General features: G+C 38.0%; 1 protein-coding gene and 1 gene segment (V, D, J or C); one reads left to right on the plus strand and one right to left on the minus strand.

The window, feature by feature from the left end:
* Positions 1 to 21,278, minus strand: part of LOC117426406 (T cell receptor alpha chain MC.7.G5-like) — a 160,499-nt gene that overhangs the window by 75,952 nt on the left and 63,269 nt on the right. The window lies entirely within an intron of this gene.
* On the plus strand, positions 14,654 to 15,444 carry LOC117426412 (T cell receptor delta variable 3-like). The segment is given in 2 exon segments: positions 14,654 to 14,878; positions 14,965 to 15,444. Coding segments are annotated over 2 exon segments (456 nt in total).

Here is a 21,278-nt window from a genome sequence, read left to right on the forward strand (position 1 = left end):
GGTATCCTAGCTCTGTGATATAGATAACATGTGGGTTTAACTGCATTAAAGTCCCTGTTTGGATCAGACCCTATAGGGTTATTTCAATAATTCGATACACTTTGAAACAACATTCTTCCCAATTGATAACTATGCTGCTCCTTTTCTTTTTAACTCAACCAAAACTGTTAATAATTAAAAGGTGTTAAATTGGTCCATCGGTAAACAGATTTCCCCCAGGGGTCTGCATGTTCTACCCATTAAAACAATGTGTACACTGTGCTCTCTCTAGAACCCAGCTGTAATTGTGATCCCCCTTCTTAAAGATGCAGATTTCCTTGGCTACCTGCTAATCATGAATTTGATATATTAACAATGCAACACAATACCAATAACAAGTCATTACACTTACTTGGTTCCACAATCAGTCTTGTCCCAGTTCCAAATGTAACTTTATCACCTCCAGCATTCACACAGTAAACTGTCTCATTACAAAAACTCACAACCCTGCAAAGCTTACGTTCTCGGGTCTATACAAGCTATATAAATTGTTTCTCTTGTCGGGTATTATTTTAATTAATAGAGAATACTGGCTAGAGTACAATACATTTGTATCTATAGCACTTTAGTTAAAGGATCTGTTATAATAATGAAGAGGCACCAGTAAATGTGTTCTGACATTATGAACTCTGATGGAAGGTTATTGTAACAGGCTGTAGCTAAACACTAAACTCTTTCCAGTACAGTATGTCAAGAAACTAGATTACTGAGTGGTGAATGCAGTCTGGTTCGGAGAGTAACAAGGACCTAGCCTGCAATATTGTACTGTAATTACATTAATAAGTATAACCTTATCATAGATATCAATCACATTGTATTTGATCAACTGTTATTGCTGGTTAATAACCTTCAACATATTTAATTACTGATGTTTAATAAATTGATCCTTCAACTAAAGTGAGACAGTTTAAACTGTCAGAAGGAGGCACATAGTTATATTTATTTAACACAGACTAGTTTCATCAATAATACAACACTTTACTTACTAGGTTGCACTGTAAGTCTTGTTCCAGATCCAAATGTTATTTTACCAGCATTGTTATTCACACTGTGAGAAACCCCAGCACAAAAACCCTCGAGTGTCTCTCTACCATAGATGAAGAAGCATGTTTAATGAAAATATATGACAGTGATAGGAGAAACAAACAACGCTTCAACAAACACATCCCTTTTTGAAATGACTGATTATACCCAGCTCTATAGTTCTGATTCAATTTTATGCCTACAATATATAGCTTTAGAAATAGCACAATATGTATATTTATTAATAAAACAAACACACTTATTATCGCAAAGATAAAAACACCTATTTAGTTTTTTTTTTCTTTCTCATTTCATGTTTTGTGTGTGTGTGTGTAAATTGCCACTTATCTATCAAAATCATATTAAAATTAAATCATGTCACAAACTAGATATGGTGCATGGGGATACATTAAAATCTACATGAAACCATCAAAGCTCTATTTTCTCTTAACAATTGTGTAGGTTATGTTATAAATAAATATAAAGAAATGAAGTGTTCCATTGCAAGGCAATTCCTATTTATATTAAAACATATGAGGTTCTAGGACAAGTGTAGTCCCTTTTCAAAATATAATCTCATCTGCTGTATTGAAACAGCAAGTGACACTACAACAGAAACAAACATATCCAAAGCCGTTTCCATTGTAAGAATAATACTAAGAAACATATGATTTCTGTTTCTTAACATAATAACTATAAACACGGTTGTGTTTTCTATCCCATCATCTGAACAGGTCAGTTTGATCACACAGTAACACTCTTACATTCAATTAAAACCAACAGCAAATGTATTTAGATTAATAGCTGGTTCCACAACCCTGGGATAGCATTACCTACTGTTACCCTCAGTAAAGTGGTGCAGATTAATGCTAATGTTACTCTCAGTAAAGTGGTGTAGATTAATGCTAATGTTACCCTCAGTAAAGTGGTGCAGGTTAATGCTAATGTTACCCTCAGTAAAGTGGTGCAGATTAATGCTAATGTTACCCTCAGTAAAGTGGTGCAGATTAATGCTACTGTTACCCTCATTAAAGTGGTGCAGATTAATGCTACTGTTACCCTCAGTAAAGTGGTGCAGATTAATGCTGCTGTTACCCTCAGTAAAGTGGTGCAGATTAATGCTAACCCAGGTCTCTGAACCCAGTTGTAATTGTTTAAAATACCCAAAATGTGCTGTACTGGATGAAAGAAGTTACCATAAAATGGAGTGCAATTAGAAGAAATGCAGTACAAAGGTACCAGCTTTGTGTACTTGATATTACTTGTCTATTAAACCATATTGCAAATAATCACACTGTTTGAGATATTCCAACTTTCATTTCGTGCCAAATAAATTGAATAGAACACCTATTTTTTTAGAACATATAGCAAATGATAAATGTACAGATTCTTATCTGATGGGATAGAATGTAGTTACAAATACACGGATGCACGCTTAAACTGAGTTAGGAATACTTACTGGGATCAACAAACAGCCGTGTTCCTGCTCCGAACACTAGTTTATCAGTCGAACCGCCAGAAGCAACACAGTGACTTCTACCATATCAAAAACTAATGTGTACAGGTAGCTGAGTGATATTCTGCTGTGCTCTTAGTAACATCATTCATTCTTTCTTTCATATTACATGCATGGATGTTTAATTATTACATTAAGTAAGGGAGTGTGAGTTATTTGCTTTATAACTTTATACATTATCGAGAGATAATCCTAGCTCTGTGATATAGATAACATGTGGGTTTAACTGCATTAAAGTCCCTGTTTGGATCTAACCCTACAGGATTATTTCAATAATTCGATACACTTTGAAACAGCATTCTTCCCAATTGATAACTATGCTGCTCCTTTTCTTTTTAACTCAACCAAAACTGTTAATAATTAAAAAGTGTTGCAGTGGTCCATCGGTAAACAGATTTCCCCCAGGGGTCTGCATGTTCTACCCATTAAAACAATGTGTACGCTGTGCTCTCCCTGGAACCCAGCTGTAATTGTGATCCCCCTCCTTAAAGATGCAGATTTCCTTGGCTACCTGCTAATCATGAATTTCTTATATTAACACTCCAACACAATACCAATAACAAGTCATTACACTTACTTGGTTCCACAATCAGTCTTGTCCCAGTTCCAAATGTGACTTTATCACTTCCAGCATTCACACAGTAAACTGTCTCATTACAAAAACTCACAACCCTGCAAAGCTTACATACTGGGGTCTATACAAGCTATATAAATAGTTTCTCTTGCCCTGTATTATTTTAATTAATAGAGAATACTGGCTAGAGTACAATATATTTGTATCTATAGCACTTTAGTTAAAGGATCTGTTATAATAATGAAGAGGCACCAGTAAATGTGTTCTGACATTATGAACTCTGATGCAAGGTTATTGTAACAGGCTGTAGCTAAACACTAAACTCTTTCCAGTACAGTATGTCAAGAAACTAGATTACTGAGTGGTGAATGCAGTCTGGTTCAGAGAGTAACAAGGACCTAGCCTGCAATATTGTACTGTAATTACATTAATAAATATAACCTTATCATAGATATCAATCATATTGTATTTGATAAACTGTTATTGCTGGTTAATAACCTTCAACATATTTAATTACTGATGTTTTATAAATGGATCCTTCAACTAAAGTGAGACAGTTTAAACTGTCAGAAGGAGGCACATAGTTGTATTTATTTAACACAAACTAGTTTCGTCAATAATACAACACTTTACTTACTAGGTTGCACTGTAAGTCTTGTTCCAGATCCAAATGTTATTTTACCAGCATCGTTATTCACACTGTGAGAAACCCCAGTACAAAAACCCTTGACTGTCTCTCTACCATAGATGAAGAAGCATGTTTAATGAAAATATATGACAGTGATAGAAGCAAACAACGCTTCAACAAACACATCCCTTTTTAAAATGACTCAGATTATTTATATATATATATATATATATATATATATATATATATTTCCTGAAAAGCCAACTTCCCAACATTTCGGTTTGTTTAACACACCTTTATCAAGGGACAGTATGTTTGAAAACAAGCACTGGAGATTCTTCTGGGCTTTTGAATCCATGGTAACTGCACTTCTTTATTTCTAATTAAATCTATTAAAATGCTTGTGATGTCATTTATTACACAATTAATGATGTAACACTCTACTGTTCATGTCTGATTAACCCTTCAGGCATGGTGGTAGTGAGTCTATGTATCCTTTATTCTTCCATTGTATATTATCACATCGTGCTTCTTCTGAAACTACACATTTCATTCTTTCATGTTGTTTATTTGTTGTAATGACTATTGGTTCATTTAATTGAATGTTTGATTGTGTTTATTTCTTAGTGTTATTTTATATAATGCTCTACCTGTCCCTCCTGCATATTTTATTTTGTTTACATTTTTGGCAAAATATACCAGAAACAAGGTTGCTAGTTTTTCATGACGGTTTTAATATATACATAAAAAAAGAAAAGAAAACTGGACATATTTGTATCAATACATCCCTCAGAAACATTGTACTCTCAATTGTCTGGAATAATGTCTTCAAAAACAATATTATAAATGATCATTTTACTTGCCTGGTTCTACAAAGAGGTTTGTTCCAGATCCAAATAGTATCTTCCCTGTGCCTCCCGTCACACAGTGACACATGCCACTATTCAAACCATAGCTATAGTTTTACTAATGGGGTTTTCAAACTGCTGTACTAGAGGTCAGCACCTCGAAGGGTTTATATACAGTGCAGTAAAGATGGTTACCGACTTTCATTGACAAATATGCACCCATTGATTTGAATGCTATTCAATGACATGAAACGTGCAACAATAACAGATGCTATAATATAACAGCACTTACTAGGGTCCACAGTTAGCCTCGTCCCTTTTCCAAGGATTAATGTTTCTATGTTTCCAGAACCCACAGTGATAAAGGGCTTGATAAAAACACATTTGAAGTGTGTGAATATATATATATATATATATATATATATATATATATATATATATATATATATATATATATATATATATATATATATATATTACAAACACACACTCATGGCTACTCAGGATTGATGAAACCAGTTGTCAATATTCTAAATACTATGTTGCAAATGAAACTTACTTGATTCCACCATCAATTGTGTTCCTTTTCCAAATATCAGCTTCCCTACGTTCCCAGATACACACAGCAGTAAACAGCATTACAAAAACTACCAGCGCAGATCAACCTTTTCAAGCTGAGAAAAACTCAATACTTTGACGCATTATCAATACTCAAATTTTTATTTTGTGTTACTCCCTTTTCATAATTGAGAGTTTCTTTTTTTAATATAACATAAAGTATTTAGCTTAAGACCGTATAATGATGTTATAACATGAAGCTTCACTGTTGTGTGCTGTTAAAATGTTATTGTAGTAAACTGCTTTTCCTTTTCAATAATTGTCAAAACCTGTTATAACACTTTTATTATTATTATTATTATTATTATTATTATTATTATTATTATTATTATTATTATTATTATTATTATTATTATTATTATTATTAATAATAATGAATCTTGAAACTAAAGTGGGAACTAAAGCAAAGGCTCCCATGCATTGCTCCCAAAAGGTAATTAAAAGTCACATAAGTAATGAATATCAATAATGATATGGAATACAACAAAAGAGAGGAAAGTTTAAAAAATCCATTGAACTTACTTGATTCCACAACTAATTCTGTACCAGTTCCAAACATCAGCTTCCCTCCAGTTCCACCAACAATCACACAGCACTTCAGAGCACAACAAAAACTCAACATGGGTGTCTCACCATTCTGATAGCATGCAGCTTTCGGAGAGTGCGGATCTTTAATCTCTGGATAGATTTAATGTATAATATAGACATGAGTAAAGGGGGGTCCTATTCCCTAACATAATAAATAGAGGTGTGTTTGTAGCTGGAACATATTGATAATGATAGCTTTCTGTTAGGGTTTTCTTTTTTGTTACAGCACAGCAGCACAGTTATACCAGTGACTCTTGCTCTTGACACATTTTACTGTACAAACACTCAAAGAAGGAGACACCTGTTGACATGAATGTGTGCCATGAAATTCAACCAAACTGCACTTAAACGAGGCCAGTGTGTATGTACCCAGATTAGAGACGAAGCAGGTGTACAGGTGGCAGTGTGTTACAGATAGCATACTGACTGTGCTTTGTAGTCACAGGGTTCCTTTGATATTGCAGTGAACCCTTGACGTGTTTAACCATGCCTTTACTGAACTACAGGGTTCTATATAATGGGTTCAACGTTCCTATTGGATCAAATGGTTCTATTTAGAACCCTCTGCTAGTCATAATGTTATAAGAACGGTTCTGTATAGATCCTAAACACCACAAAGGTTCTAGAGGAATCCTAAAAGAACCATGCAGTTCTATATAGAAACGCCTAAGAGTTTACAATAGAACAAATGCTATGACAGTATAGCACCACCAGATAGAGTCAGTGGAGTGGACAAAACTGTGTTAAAAACGATGGAAACATTAAGAGGTGAAGGTACCTGCCCTCTTGTTATCACAAGTCCTCATGCATCTCTACAGTGATCTCACAAGTCCTCATGCATCTCTACAGTGATATCACAAGTCCTCATGCATCTCTACAGTGATATCACAAGTCCTCATGCATCTCTACAGTGATATCACCTCATGCATCTCTACAGTGATATCACAAGTCCTCATGCATCTCTACAGTGATATCACCTCATGCATCTCTACAGTGATATCACAAGTCCTCATGCATCTCTACAGTGATATCACAAGCCCTCATGCATCTCTACAGTGATATCACAAGTCCTCATGCATCTTTACAGTGATATCACAATTCCTCATGCATCTTTACAGTGATATCACAAGCCCTCATGCATCTCTACAGTGATATGACAAGTCCTCATGCATCTCTACAGTGATATGACAAGTCCTCATGCATCTCTACAGTGATATCACAAGTCCTCATGCATCTCTACAGTGATATCACAAGTCATCGTGCATCTCTACAGTGATATCACAAGCCCTCATGCATCTCTACAGTGATATCACAAGCCCTCATGCATCTCTACAGTGATATCACAAGTCCTCATGCATCTCTACAGTGATATCACAAGTCCTCATGCATCTCCACAGTGATATCACAAGTCATCATGCATATCCACAGTGATATCACAAGTCCTCAAGCATCTCCACAGTGATATCACAAGTCATCATGCATCTCTACAGTGATAACAGATGCTGCTGTAGAGATTGTATCTGAAAACATACTAAATCACATGCATGCATTCATTTACACTGTATCTAACAGAAGACTTGTAATAATGCAGTCCACTGGACCTATTTAATAATGCAGTCTACTAGACCTATTTAATAATGCAGTCCACTAGACCTATTTAATAATGCAGTCCACTAGACCGATTTAATAATGCAGTCCACTAGACCTATTTAATAATGTTGTCACATTTTTAGGCATTCTGTATATTTCTGCATTTAAGCACTTCCTAAACAACATTCACAGATATTGTATTTATATAATTTGCAAAAAACTTTGTTAATGCATCAGTTAGGGTTGATATTAAAAGGACAAAAGTATGGAAATGTGATGTTAGGGTTTATAATCCTAACTCTGCATTCCCTCCCATCCCCTTACAAGCAGTGGAAGAGGCAAGGCAACACAAGCAACCACAGGCAGCCATCATCAGTTAACATGAACAACATACAACTCGTTGTAGATAACACAAGAGACATCCATCTGCACTGCATAAGGATGGATATTTACAGAACACATGTGTGTGCTATCTGCCAACATAGTCCTAAAACACTGGAAAATACAGAACATACTGGTATTACAGCACAACATATACAGCCCAGCTGTGACAGTGAGGCCATCACTCACATTATTATTATTATTATTACTGTTTATTTAGCAGACACCTTTATCCAAGGCGGCTTACAGAGACAAGGGTGTGTGAACTATGCATCAGCTGCAGAGTCACTTACAACTACAGTGCCTTGCGAAAGTATTCGGCCCCCTTGAACTTTGCGACCTTTTGCCACATTTCAGGCTTCAAACATAAAGATATGAAACTGTAATTTTTTGTGAAGAATCAACAACAAGTGGGACACAATCATGAAGTGGAACGAAATTTATTGGATATTTCAAACTTTTTTAACAAATAAAAAACTGAAAAATTGGGCGTGCAAAATTATTCAGCCCCCTTAAGTTAATACTTTGTAGCGCCACCTTTTGCTGCGATTACAGCTGTAAGTCGCTTGGGGTATGTCTCTATCAGTTTTGCACATCGAGAGACTGAAATTTTTGCCCATTCCTCCTTGCAAAACAGCTCGAGCTCAGTGAGGTTGGATGGAGAGCATTTGTGAACAGCAGTTTTCAGTTCTTTCCACAGATTCTCGATTGGATTCAGGTCTGGACTTTGACTTGGCCATTCTAACACCTGGATATGTTTATTTGTGAACCATTCCATTGTAGATTTTGCTTTATGTTTTGGATCATTGTCTTGTTGGAAGACAAATCTCCGTCCCAGTCTCAGGTCTTTTGCAGACTCCATCAGGTTTTCTTCCAGAATGGTCCTGTATTTGGCTCCATCCATCTTCCCATCAATTTTAACCATCTTCCCTGTCCCTGCTGAAGAAAAGCAGGCCCAAACCATGATGCTGCCACCACCATGTTTGACAGTGGGGATGGTGTGTTCAGGGTGATGAGCTGTGTTGCTTTTACGCCAAACATAACGTTTTGCATTGTTGCCAAAAAGTTCGATTTTGGTTTCATCTGACCAGAGCACCTTCTTCCACATGTTTGGTGTGTCTCCCAGGTGGCTTGTGGCAAACTGTAAACGACACTTTTTATGGATATCTTTAAGAAATGGCTTTCTTCTTGCCACTCTTCCATAAAGGCCAGATTTGTGCAGTATACGACTGATTGTTGTCCTATGGACAGAGTCTCCCACCTCAGCTGTAGATCTCTGCAGTTCATCCAGAGTGATCATGGGCCTCTTGGCTGCATCTCTGATCAGACTTCTCCTTGTATGAGCTGAAAGTTTAGAGGGACGGCCAGGTCTTGGTAGATTTGCAGTGGTCTGATACTCCTTCCATTTCAATATTATCGCTTGCACAGTGCTCCTTGGGATGTTTAAAGCTTGGGAAATCTTTTTGTATCCAAATCCGGCTTTAAACTTCTCCACAACAGTATCTCGGACCTGCCTGGTGTGTTCCTTGTTCTTCATGATGCTCTCTGCGCTTTAAACGGACCTCTGAGACTATCACAGTGCAGGTGCATTTATACGGAGACTTGATTACACACAGGTGGATTCTATTTATCATCATTAGTCATTTAGGTCAACATTGGATCATTCAGAGATCCTCACTGAACTTCTGGAGAGAGTTTGCTGCACTGAAAGTAAAGGGGCTGAATAATTTTGCACGCCCAATTTTTCAGTTTTTTATTTGTTAAAAAAGTTTGAAATATCCAATAAATTTCGTTCCACTTCATGATTGTGTCCCACTTGTTGTTGATTCTTCACAAAAAATTACAGTTTCATATCTTTATGTTTGAAGCCTGAAATGTGGCAAAAGGTCGCAAAGTTCAAGGGGGCCGAATACTTTCGCAAGGCACTGTACGTCTCACCTGGAAGACTGAGCACAAGGAGGTTAAGTGACTTGCTCAGGGTCACACAATGAGTCCCACTGGTTGAGGTGGGATTTGAACCAGGGACCTCCTGGTTACAAGCCCTTTTCTTTAACCACTGGACCACACTGCCTCCTACATTAAACTATATTCTGTTGTTCTTCCAGTATGACACTGAAAAACCCTTGGCTGATCCGTGGTGTTGGTGCTGCCCTCTCAAACTGACACGACGCAGCACATTCCACTCGCTCATGTAAACACAGTTTCATAAGTGTACCTCATACACTTCCATTTTTGCAGGTGACAATATCGTTGTGTCATACATCTTTCGCACGGGTGTCCTGTTCTTAAAGTGCTCCCATTCCCTCAATCTGTGTTACTATGAATGCTAATGCCGGCCCATCACTCCTTTCTCCTTTGCAAAAGATTGTATTATGCCATCTTAGTGGGTTTTAATGTAACTTTAAAACTGCTGCTTTTGTATTGTAGCGTCGGGCCTCGCAGTACGCCGAATGGGACTTTTGGGGTGCTACACTGGTGGGGACCGGGACTATTTCTTCCCTTGTAAATAAGTGTATTTCTGTGTGTGTGCTGTCCTGTCTTCCCCGCCGTTTGTGTGTGTCACCGTGCGTGAGTCTGTGAGTGGAAGCGTGTTTCATGTCTAGACAGTGCTGGCGTGCTGCCTAGGGTGTCACGTGCACAGTGCAACTGAATGAGAGAGGGGTCTGTCTTGGCTGCACTGTGATTTGTGTTCGGTTCTGCCAGTCAGCTGCTTGTGAGGGACCGAGGGTCTGAGCGATCGGTCAGTGTGTATGTACATGTACCCTTGTGTGTGGGAGCCAATAGGGTTCGGGGGGGGGGGGGGGGGGGGGATCTCTATTTAGGAGCTGCCTGCGAGCAACTTGGGGTTGTGTTGTGTGTTGTGTGGCTGGCACAACTGAGCTACGTATCCTGTTTCTAAAAAGAGTGTCCTTTTGCCTGCCATTCCTGTTTAAATAGAAATAGCAGTTTTAACTGCTTTGAGCTGCATCCTGAGTTGCCTTCCCTTATTCCGCTGTGAACCAGATATGCCTCCGCTACAGTGTTATTATTATGTGTATACTGTTATTTAAATCTGTTATTTAATTGGTCTGACTGTGGCAGTTGTATGTGTGACATGCTATATAAATGTATTGTTTTTTTTGTTTTTTTTTTCTTTTTTCTGCTATGTACTGTACAGTGCTTTGCAATAGTTTTGTATAAAAAGCGCTATATAAATGCAATAAATAATTATTACAGCACTATATGATTGACCATACATATACCCTGCATGCAGTTCTTCACCCAACAAAAACTGACACACTTGACACTGATCATGGCAGTGGAATTCATAGAGGTACAGTGTGATGTTGGTGCCACTATTATGCATTAGTTTCCTACTAGACCTGCATAAACAGTGCCCAGATATACACAACCCCCAACACACTGGCATGGCAGGAGATCTCATACACTTAGTGGACCAAGATGATGGATGTCTCTTGTGTTATCTGCAGAGAGTTGTATGTTGTTTCTCTTAACTGAGGATGGCTGTCTGTGGTTGCTTGTGTTGCCTTGCCCCTTCCACTGCTTGTAAAAACCCTAACATCGCATTTCACTACTTTTGCCATTTTAATATCAACCATAATTGATGCATTAACTAAGTTTTTTGCAAAGAATTTCCTTCTTTTTTGAGAATATATTCATAGCTAGAAAGCCTGTATATTCTATTATAGAACACACAAAAACTGACTATATTTGATTAATAACTCAAATTACTTAATATTGAAACATATTATTAGCTTCAAATTAGTCAAAAAATGTAATGTGGAGATTTTGTTTAGACAGCTATTTTCGCCAGAACAGTTGCTTTTTTTCGTGAGAAAAAAAAGAAAAAACATTTTTCGTGAGACGAGTGGTGCAAAAAGATTTTAAAAGATAAAATAAACCAATTTCTCACCCAAAAAATGAAAAGACAATGTTCCAGTCAATCTTATGGTCTTACTAAAGATATATGATTTTCAGGTTTTTTGTTTTTTTTAACTGAAAACAAAATGTCCACCTCACGGACAAATATATATATATATATATATATATATATATCTTTTTTTTTTTCTGATGAAAGAAAATTAAACCCTCGCGAAAAAGGATATTTTGTCGTGAGTCCAATTCCTTTTTCGAGATCACGCATCTAACTGCAAGAGCTGTACTGAGCATGCTCAGAACCCCTATCACTCAGGAACAGGGTCATATTTTTTCACCAAACCAGAAAATGGCACTATATAAGGTCCTATTTTTACAGATATTGAACCCCAAATATAACGGTCTGACGTCACTGTTGTCTGACGTGTCTTGCGAACTTTCCATTGCACTAAATAGGGAGATATATTGTTCAGCACACACGGGTCACATCTGCGTTTCTGTCTGGATTAAAACTGGTAATCAGTGTTTATATTTTTTGTGTTTGTGCCTTCAACACTGGGGAAACTAATAATCTTTTTTTTTTTTTTAATTTAGGAAATACGATTTTCATTTCCCCCCTCTCAATTTTGTTGTTATAGTAGGGTCCGGAGTTCAATGATATCGTTCCATTCCACAAACAAATCTATGTTGCTGTCGGTATTAAAACTTTTAACGTTACAGTGCTTTTAAATAACAAAACGTGAGAAATGAAAGTGACCATGTGTATAGTGTTACTTATTATACAATTAAGATAGAATTATTCTGGTGGGGACACAACCTCTATCATGTACAAGTAGTGGACAAAAAAATGGACACCAAGTATTTTGAAAACAAGGGCTTCCACACAGGTGTGGCTCATGCATTAATTAAGCAAATAACATCCCAGCATGCTTAGGGTCATGTATAAAAATGCTGGACAGGCCTGGTTGCCTATAATTATGGCTAGCATGGCTGCAAGAGGAGACCTCAGTGACTTTGAAAGAGGGGTGATTGTTGGGGCGCATTTGGCAGGAGCTTCAGTGACCAAGACAGCTCAACTTGTTGATGTTTCACGAGCAACGGTGTCTAAGGTGATGTCATAAGAACATAAGAAAGTTTACAAACGAGAGGAGGCAATTCAGCCCATCTTGCTCGTTTGGTTGTTAGTAGCTTATTGATCACAGAATCTCATCAAGCAGCTTCTTGAAGGATCACAGGGTGTCAGCTTCAACAACATTACTGGGGAAATGGTTCCAGACCCTCACGATTTTCTGTTCTGAATGCCCTTTATCTAATCTCCATTTGTGACCCTTGGTCCTTGTTTCTTTTTTCAGGTCAAAAAAGTCCCCTGGGTCAACATTGTCAATACCTTTTAGAATTTTGAATGCTTGAATCAGATCACTGCATAGTCTTCTTTATTCAAGACTGAATACATTCAATTTTTTTAGACGGTCTGCATACGACTTGCCTTTTAAAACCTGGATAATTCTGGTCGCTCTTCTTCGCACTCTTTCTAGAGCAACAATATCCTTTTTGTAATGAGGTGACCAGAACTGAACACAATATTCAAGGTGAGGTCTTACTAATGCATTGTAAAGTTTTAACATTACTTCCCTTGATTTAAATTCAACACTTCTCACAATATATTCGAGCATCTTGTTGGCCTTTTTATAGCTTCCCCACATTGTCTAGATGAAGACATTTTTGAGTCAACATAAACTGCTAGGTCTTTTTCATAGATTCCTTCTTCAATTTCAGTATCTCCCATATGATATTTATAATGCACATTTTTATTGCCTGCGTGCAGTACTTTACACTTTTCTCTATTAAATGTCATTTGCCATGTGTCTGCCCAGCTCTGAATGCTGTCTAGATCATTTTGAATGACCTTTGCTGCTGCAACAGTGTTTGCCACTCCTACTATTTTTGTGTCGTCTGCAAATTTAACAAGTTTGCCTACTATACCAGAATCTAAATCATTAATGTATATTAGGAATAGCAAAGGACCTAATACTGATTCCTGTGGTACTCCACTGGTTACCTCGCTCCATTTTGAGGTTTCTCCTCTAATCAGTACTTTCTGTTTTCTACATGTTAACCACTCCGTAATCCATGTGCATGCATTTCCTTGAATCCCTACTGCGTTCACTTTGAGAATTAATCTTTTATGTGGGGCTTTGTCAAAAGCTTTCTGGAAATCTAAATAAACCATGTCGTATACTTTGCAATTATCCATTGTCGATGTTGCATCCTCAAAAAAAGTCAAGCAGGTTAGTTAGACACGATCTCCCTTTCCTTAAACCATGCTGACTGTCTCCCAGGATACTGTTAGATAACCGGAGAGAATCTCCAGGACCATTTTAAAGATTAAAATAAAAAGGGTCTCCGTATAGCTTGAAATAAATTGCAATATGCTGTATTACCAATAGATGGCACACTTAACGCATGCTCAATCTTTTAAAAGAAATGAAGGGAAGACTGCAGAATAAATTGTGACTTGTGCACGTACGGAGTATATCAGCCAGAGAACATATTGATTGAAACACACGGATGTAGGAATGTACAGCAGTTCAACTTCATCTTGCCATATTTCTGCTACATGCAGTAATAAATCCACGTGTTAAAAAGAATGACTGTAGAACCTGAGGTTGTTTGTCACCCATGGCTGGAAGATGAATTAATCGATTGATCGTTAACATAGGTGATCATAAATTATAGCTGTGTATTATTACTGACTGTATGCGATTAAATGAGGCACATTTAGTAATAATAATAATAATAATAATAATAATAATAATAATAATAATAGTAGTAGTAGTAGTAGTAGTAGTAGTAGTAGTAGTAGTAGTAGTAGTAGTCGTAGTAGTGTTGTAGTTGTAGTTGTTGTCTACACTTTCGATATCAGTGGAATCTGCAAACCCACATGTATCACAGTAAGGGGGAGGTGTGTGGTTGTCAATACTTCGTGTAAATGCCTGTGCTTAAACACCAGCTTTGACTCAGAAGAGGACAACGCCGCAGATCACAGCCCGGAAAGGTGTGCACCCAGTACAGTAAAGTGGGATACACCCATACGTGAACCATAAAGAACATTCAAAACGTGTTGAAGACGTATTGTATTTGGGAGATGGGTCCAGTCGCAACGCTGTTATTTAATGTGGCTCTCCTACTGCAACTTAGTAAGTTTCATAGAAAAAAAAAATACAAAACAATACATACACAGTAATAATGTTTCTCAGATTATTCAACCCTTGTTCTTTTACAGGTTCTTCCTATGCTAATTCTGTAAACCAACCCTCCGCGTCGCTTGATGTGTCTGTAGGTGGAAAGGTAACAATACCGTGCACTTATTCCACTAGCAGCTCGGATCCGGATCTTTACTGGTACCGCCAGATGCCAGACGGGGAGATCCAGTTTATCCTCTACAGAGATAACAGCAGAAAGAAAGAAGCGGAATTTGCTAAGGAGAGATTTTCCGCACCGCAAGCTAGCACGAGTAAGACATTCCCCCTGACCATATCGGGGGCTCTCTTCAGTGACTCGGCTCTGTATTTCTGCACACTCCGACGCACAGTGATTCAGGATCATGAAGCCTTCGAACAAGAACTACAGGGGCGAGGTGTCAGTCGATATGTATTGCCTTCTCACTGTCGAAATAGGTGTTCGTAAAAATAAGGTTTAACTGTATTTCTTTATTCTTTATATGGTTCTTTAACCTTGTTCAAATAAAGAAACCGCTACTAAGCTTTTTGGAAGTTGTTTTGGTGCGTACATTATATAAAACGTGATATTTTCACAAACAAATGACCTTCGCTTCTACAACTCCGATACACGTCTGTCTGTTTCTGTTATTAAGGATGTTGATTACACAAACACGCGCACGTGTATATTGTATGTTAATATCTTGAATGATAAATGTTGGTACAGGTTATATTACGCTTGGTTTAAGACCATTGGAAAGTACTCACATGGCAATCCTGATTGGGAGATTTATTTAGGTTAGTGAAGTTAGCGAGCGGTTCACAGTTCGCTATTCCTGCTCACTTAATCCAGCTCACTATTCTAGCCTGCACTTCGCTATTCCAGTTTGGTATTTGTTTTTCCAGCTTGCTATTCGTTCCTACAGCTTGCCGTTGATTTTTACAGCTTGCTATCTATTTATTTATTTATTTATTTATTTATTTATTTATTTATTTATTTATTTATTTATTTAAAACAAAAACATGAATGTGGAGTTTTAACGAGGTTTGACGTTTGCTTTTTTTTGAACTGTAGACGAAAAAACAGAAAAATGAAAAGTACAAACAATATTTCAGTTTTCCAATTTCTGAAAACAGAAAAAAAAAATGAGGGTGAAGTCGAAAATTCAACACGTAACTTTTCTCACCGACCAGTCTTAACTTTCTAACAAAATTAATGAGATGCGATAAGGCACTGTAAAATGAATCTATGCTGCACATATTAAGAACACTTGATTTTGCTTAAGTTGGCAATTATTGTGTCCAAAAATAAATATAAATTGTGGAAATGATGAGCGGCTCCTAACTCCAGTCTGTCTCATCTGTGCACCTCTGCCTGTCACTGAGGCTGCATGCAGACCACGCAGCCCCCTGATCAGCACTGGCAGCTTGTACCGCTGTTTCCACATCAGACAGCCAATGGGAAGGCTCCATGTCTGCTTGCAGGATTCACGAGCTTTCCTGTTGTCTGAATGCACAGGATTTGAAAGCACCAGTAAACTACTCACCATCTGCAGCCCCCGATCAGAAAAGAGACACATCTAGGATAATAATATAACACATATATAATATATTATCCCTGATCTAGGGGAGTCTTGTTTGGTTCGCCACTGCCCACATCACCAACAGAACGCAGTTCCCCCCGGGGTATTTACACTGCCTACTCCTGACCATCTTGTTATATCTGTGCCACCTATAGGGGCGCTGCAGTGAATAGCGAACTGAATAGCTTTCTCGCCTTTTGGACCTACTTCCCGACCACTAAACTGTATATATGAGATGTTCTCGAGATGACCTACATTTCGGTACCATTCATATTGCTGTGCCACCAATAGGGGCGCTGTGACGAATAGCTAACTGTTTTTTTTTTCTTTTAGAATGTAAAACTAATGACTTACTTAAAAGTTTTTACATTAAAATCCATTATCAAATTGTTATATACAAACACCTCTATGACGTTTTTAATTTTTTTATTCTTACATCAGAATAATGTGCCAGAGCCCTGGGGGAGGGGAGTATTGGAACAGTAACACAGGGACCTAATTACCATGAGCATTACACACACTCCTAAGTACACAAACCTTATATAGCTGTCTGCCCAATTTGGGATTACACATAAGAAATTCTAGAACAAGAAAAGGCCATTCGGCCCACCTATGCTGGCTTGTTTAATGCAAGCATGGTCCGTTAGCACTCAGGAGAGGAAAAACAACCACCCCCCCCCCCCCCCAACCATTTAGTTAGTAGAGGAAATGAAACCTCTGGGAATCCGTGACTAAGCGGACCGCCCTTCCTCCATGTGGCTAGCTAAAGGTCTTATTATGATCACAGAGTGTTATACAGTGTTGATCATGACAGCATCCAGTCTATTCTTGAAGGGTCCGATAGTCTCTGCTTCAACAACTCTGTCCGGCAGCCTGTTCCAATGGTTCACCACCCTTTCTGTGAAAAAACTCCTTCTCCTCTCGGTTCTGAATATGTCCTTCTTCAGCTTCCACCTGTGACCCCTGGTTCTGTTTTCTGTGACCTGTGAAAAATTCTCAGCAGTTACTTTGTTAAACCCCTTGGCAATTTTAAATACCTCTATTAAGTCGCCTCTGGCTCCTTTCTAGGCTATACAGATTTAGCTCTTTCAGTCTATCTTCATATGACATGCCCTTCAATCCTGGAATTAATCATGTTACTCTCCTCTGTACTCTCTCCAATGCCTCAATGTCTTTCTTATGATAAGGGGACCAGAACTGGACACAATATTCTAGGTGTGGTCATACCAGTGCATTGTATAATTTTAATATAACTTCTCTTGATTTGAATTAAACTGTCTTGGCTATATAACCTAGCATTCTATTTGCCTTGTTTATAGCTTCTCCACACTGTCTAGTTGGCTTAAAAGATTCATCCACTACTACTCCAAGTCCTTTTCATACATAGCCTCCTCTATTCCGTTACTATTCATGCTGTACTTGCCTCTAATGTTTTGGTGTCCATACACTACAATTAGCGATCAAGGCAGGTTTAAGTCTTCCTGACATCTCCAAAGCAGTAGAGTCTGAGTAAAGATCGATACTGTCAGTTTCCTACACGATGGAAAAAAAACCTTATTTTGTTTATAAGTTTAATGCCAGCAATATAATATCGTGTTTCTTATATGAAAGGTTTTGATTTAGTTACCCACTTTAAAAAATCACCAGGATAAGTTTATTTTATTATTATTTTCTATGGTAGGCTATGCTATTGCATCATAACAGAATATGAGTGTTTCTGTTGTTTACTGTAACACATAAGCATATTGCCTGAACTAATGATTAAAATCCGTCAAAAAAAAAAAAAAAAAGTAATCAGTAACGTGAATATGAATCAATATTAGGCTAAATAATTCTACAAAAAACAGTGGTTAAACAGCATTGCCTTTGTTGGTTTTTGTTATGGCCATGCAGTACTGTTGAAGTTCTACCTGACTTTTCTACCGGTTGGTTTTACAATGACGCACAAATTAGTTTGTTACATAACTGCATGTTTACTTCAGTTCTCTCCGCTTTAATCATCAAAATAGAAGTCATCGGTTCTGGTAAAGAGGGGATCTTATGTAAGAATATTAATCTCTGATGCATCCAGGGACGGACTGGGACTAAAAAATGGCCCTGGACTTTGATCCAGACCGGCCCACCACAACCGGCAGCGGATACTCCACCGCCCCCGCTCCGCCGACCCAAAAGTAATTATTTATCATGAGAGGGCCGTACACAATAACTAGTAATGCTGCATACTCCAAGAAAGATTAAAATCTCACCTTTCTGGTAAAAATAGTTATAAATTGCTGAGGTGTACTCACTTTTGAGGACACAAGATCAAGAACATCGTAAAAATATGATGAAAATATGAAATATCATATATGGTGTCGTTCCTATTCAACAAAAGTTGAGGAATAGGGCTTGAAATGACTGATATGGCTGGCATGTACATTAATCAACAAACTGTCTGGCTGGAATCATGTTACTGGTACAGTTAGTTAGCCTAGTTAGCTAGCACAATATTGATGTTGTGTCTCCCTCCCTGCCCTGGCTCCCCATTGCCTACTGCTTCGGATGCAGCCGCTGCACTGACTTTGCTGTCGCTGTCTCCTTCTTCTGCTACTACTCTAGTTTGAACCGGGGCTGCGGCATCCTCCTTGGCATGGACTACTACATGCACGCTGTTGGCATTGGCACTACTAGCAGCACTACTACCGAATAAATAGGTTAACTTCCTACATTTGGCTGCATCTGACTCAAGGGACTTTACTTTTTTCACGTAACTTTTCACGTAAGGGACGTAACTTTTCAGCCCCACCTTTTCGTTTTTTACTGTGTTGCTTGTCCATGATGTTTTCCAAAATTGAAGCAGACTTCCCTTGATAGCTAGCTACATCAACGTCTCGGGGCTATGTCACTGTCAGTGTGTGTGTGTGGGGGGAGGGGCACACAGGGAGGAATGGACCAAAGGGCCTGGGCCGGGAGGGAGAGATGGACCAGTGGGATGGCCCGCGTCGTTCAACTTTCTAGCCCCCCATTAATTGGACCATTGGGCCGGCCCAGTCGAACAGCCTGGGCTGGATCATATATATATATATATATATATATAATTTTTATATATATTTTTGTATCGTCCCACAGGTCGACCGGCCCACCGGGAATTCTCCCGGTGTTCCAGATGGCCAGTCCGCTACTGGATGCATCAGAGAACTATGAAAATAATAATAATAAAAAAACAGTGATGTGTTGTTTTTTCTTTCTTTGTGTGCTACATCGCGACTAGTCGACTTGTTTACCCTTAACTATTCGACTCTATAAAATTAGTAGTCGTTCTACCCTTAATTGATAGAACGTGTCTATTCCACCTTCGTCATTTTTCTGTGTACTTCGTGTTTGTTCATGAGTTAGCCATCTGTGTACTGAAAAAAAAAAAAAAAAAAAAAAACGCTGGCATTGTCACCGAAAATTAGCATTTCCTCCACTGTTACCTTTAAGTGTATCTAGGTAGTTGATAAATAACTGAATATTTCTTGAAAGTAAGGCTCTATTTTTCCAACAGGTCTACCCACCGTGTTGAAACTCTGGTTGGATTGCGATGTTGCCAGGCCCACCGAGAGTACGGGGGAGGACGGGGAACTTTCCCCGGGGCCTCAGTGAAGGGGAAACGTTTTAAAACAAGTAGTTCTGCACAAGACCCTTTGCGTTCCCACCACCACCAACCACATTAAAAAGAAAAAGGAAAAAACACCAGCACTGCACCCCGAGCCGATGTGCTTCTGTTGTGTAATGATTGTGGACGCGGCTCTGTCCAAACACTTCCTTTCACGCAATGATTTGAACTTTCGCATTTCATATTTTACTACACTAAAAAGCTGTTTTTTAAAAAAAAAATGACAATCAGAATTTTAAAAATGTAAAAGAACCCCTAAAGTTGCACAATATATACCACAGTATGAATTATTTTATTATTAAGATCTATAATTTGCTCAAAACAACGTAGTGCAGTTTGTTAGAAAAATTGTATCATGTAAAATAAATAAAGTACTTTCTTTAGCTGGTGGTAAACACAATTCGAGAATGATACAGGTTATTAATTACGAGCAGAGATGAGTGGTTTATTTTTTGCACGGGATAAATAAAATAGTGTATAGCAACACCATTAAAATGTATTTTAATGCTGAAAACGTATGTTATTTGATGTTAAGTAAGCTTCCAATTGATGACTATTACACATAGGAGTTTGTAGAAAAAAAACAAACTCCTATGAAAATGAAAAAAAAAAAAAAACGTTTTAATACTGTAAATAACTTAAACGTAACTACTTTGAGAAAAAGTAAATGCTGCTAAGATTGCAAGTATCATTGCTTGGTTTAGATTACAGGCCTCTTCAACTGGCGGCCCAAGGTCCCCATCCGGCCCGCAAGCAACATCAAAGTGTCCGGCCAATAGTCAGCACTTCACACCGATTCCACAGACAATGCCTGGGACCTTGCCACAAGAAAAAAAAAATAGTTTGTTCGTATTTTTTTTTTTTTATTTCCGATCTCCACTCAATACGCACGTCTTACGCAAGACAGATGCTTTGTTCTCTTATGTGTAATGCGAGCTGCTGTACTTTATGGGGGAAAGTGATCTAAACATGTCTCTCTCTACTCTAGCTGGTAAGAAAAGAAAAATTGACGATGAAAATCGTGAATTTAACAATGTATGGACCAAGAAGTACTTATTTATTTTACCAACTGCACCTAATGCAAATCCAATGTGTTTACTGCGCAATGAATGTGTGTCAGCAGTTAAAGAATACAATGTGAAAAGGCATTTTGAAAACA

The sequence above is a fragment of the Acipenser ruthenus genome, chromosome 11 (assembly GCF_902713425.1).
Source record: "Acipenser ruthenus chromosome 11, fAciRut3.2 maternal haplotype, whole genome shotgun sequence".
Taxonomy (NCBI): Eukaryota; Metazoa; Chordata; class Actinopteri; order Acipenseriformes; family Acipenseridae; genus Acipenser; species Acipenser ruthenus.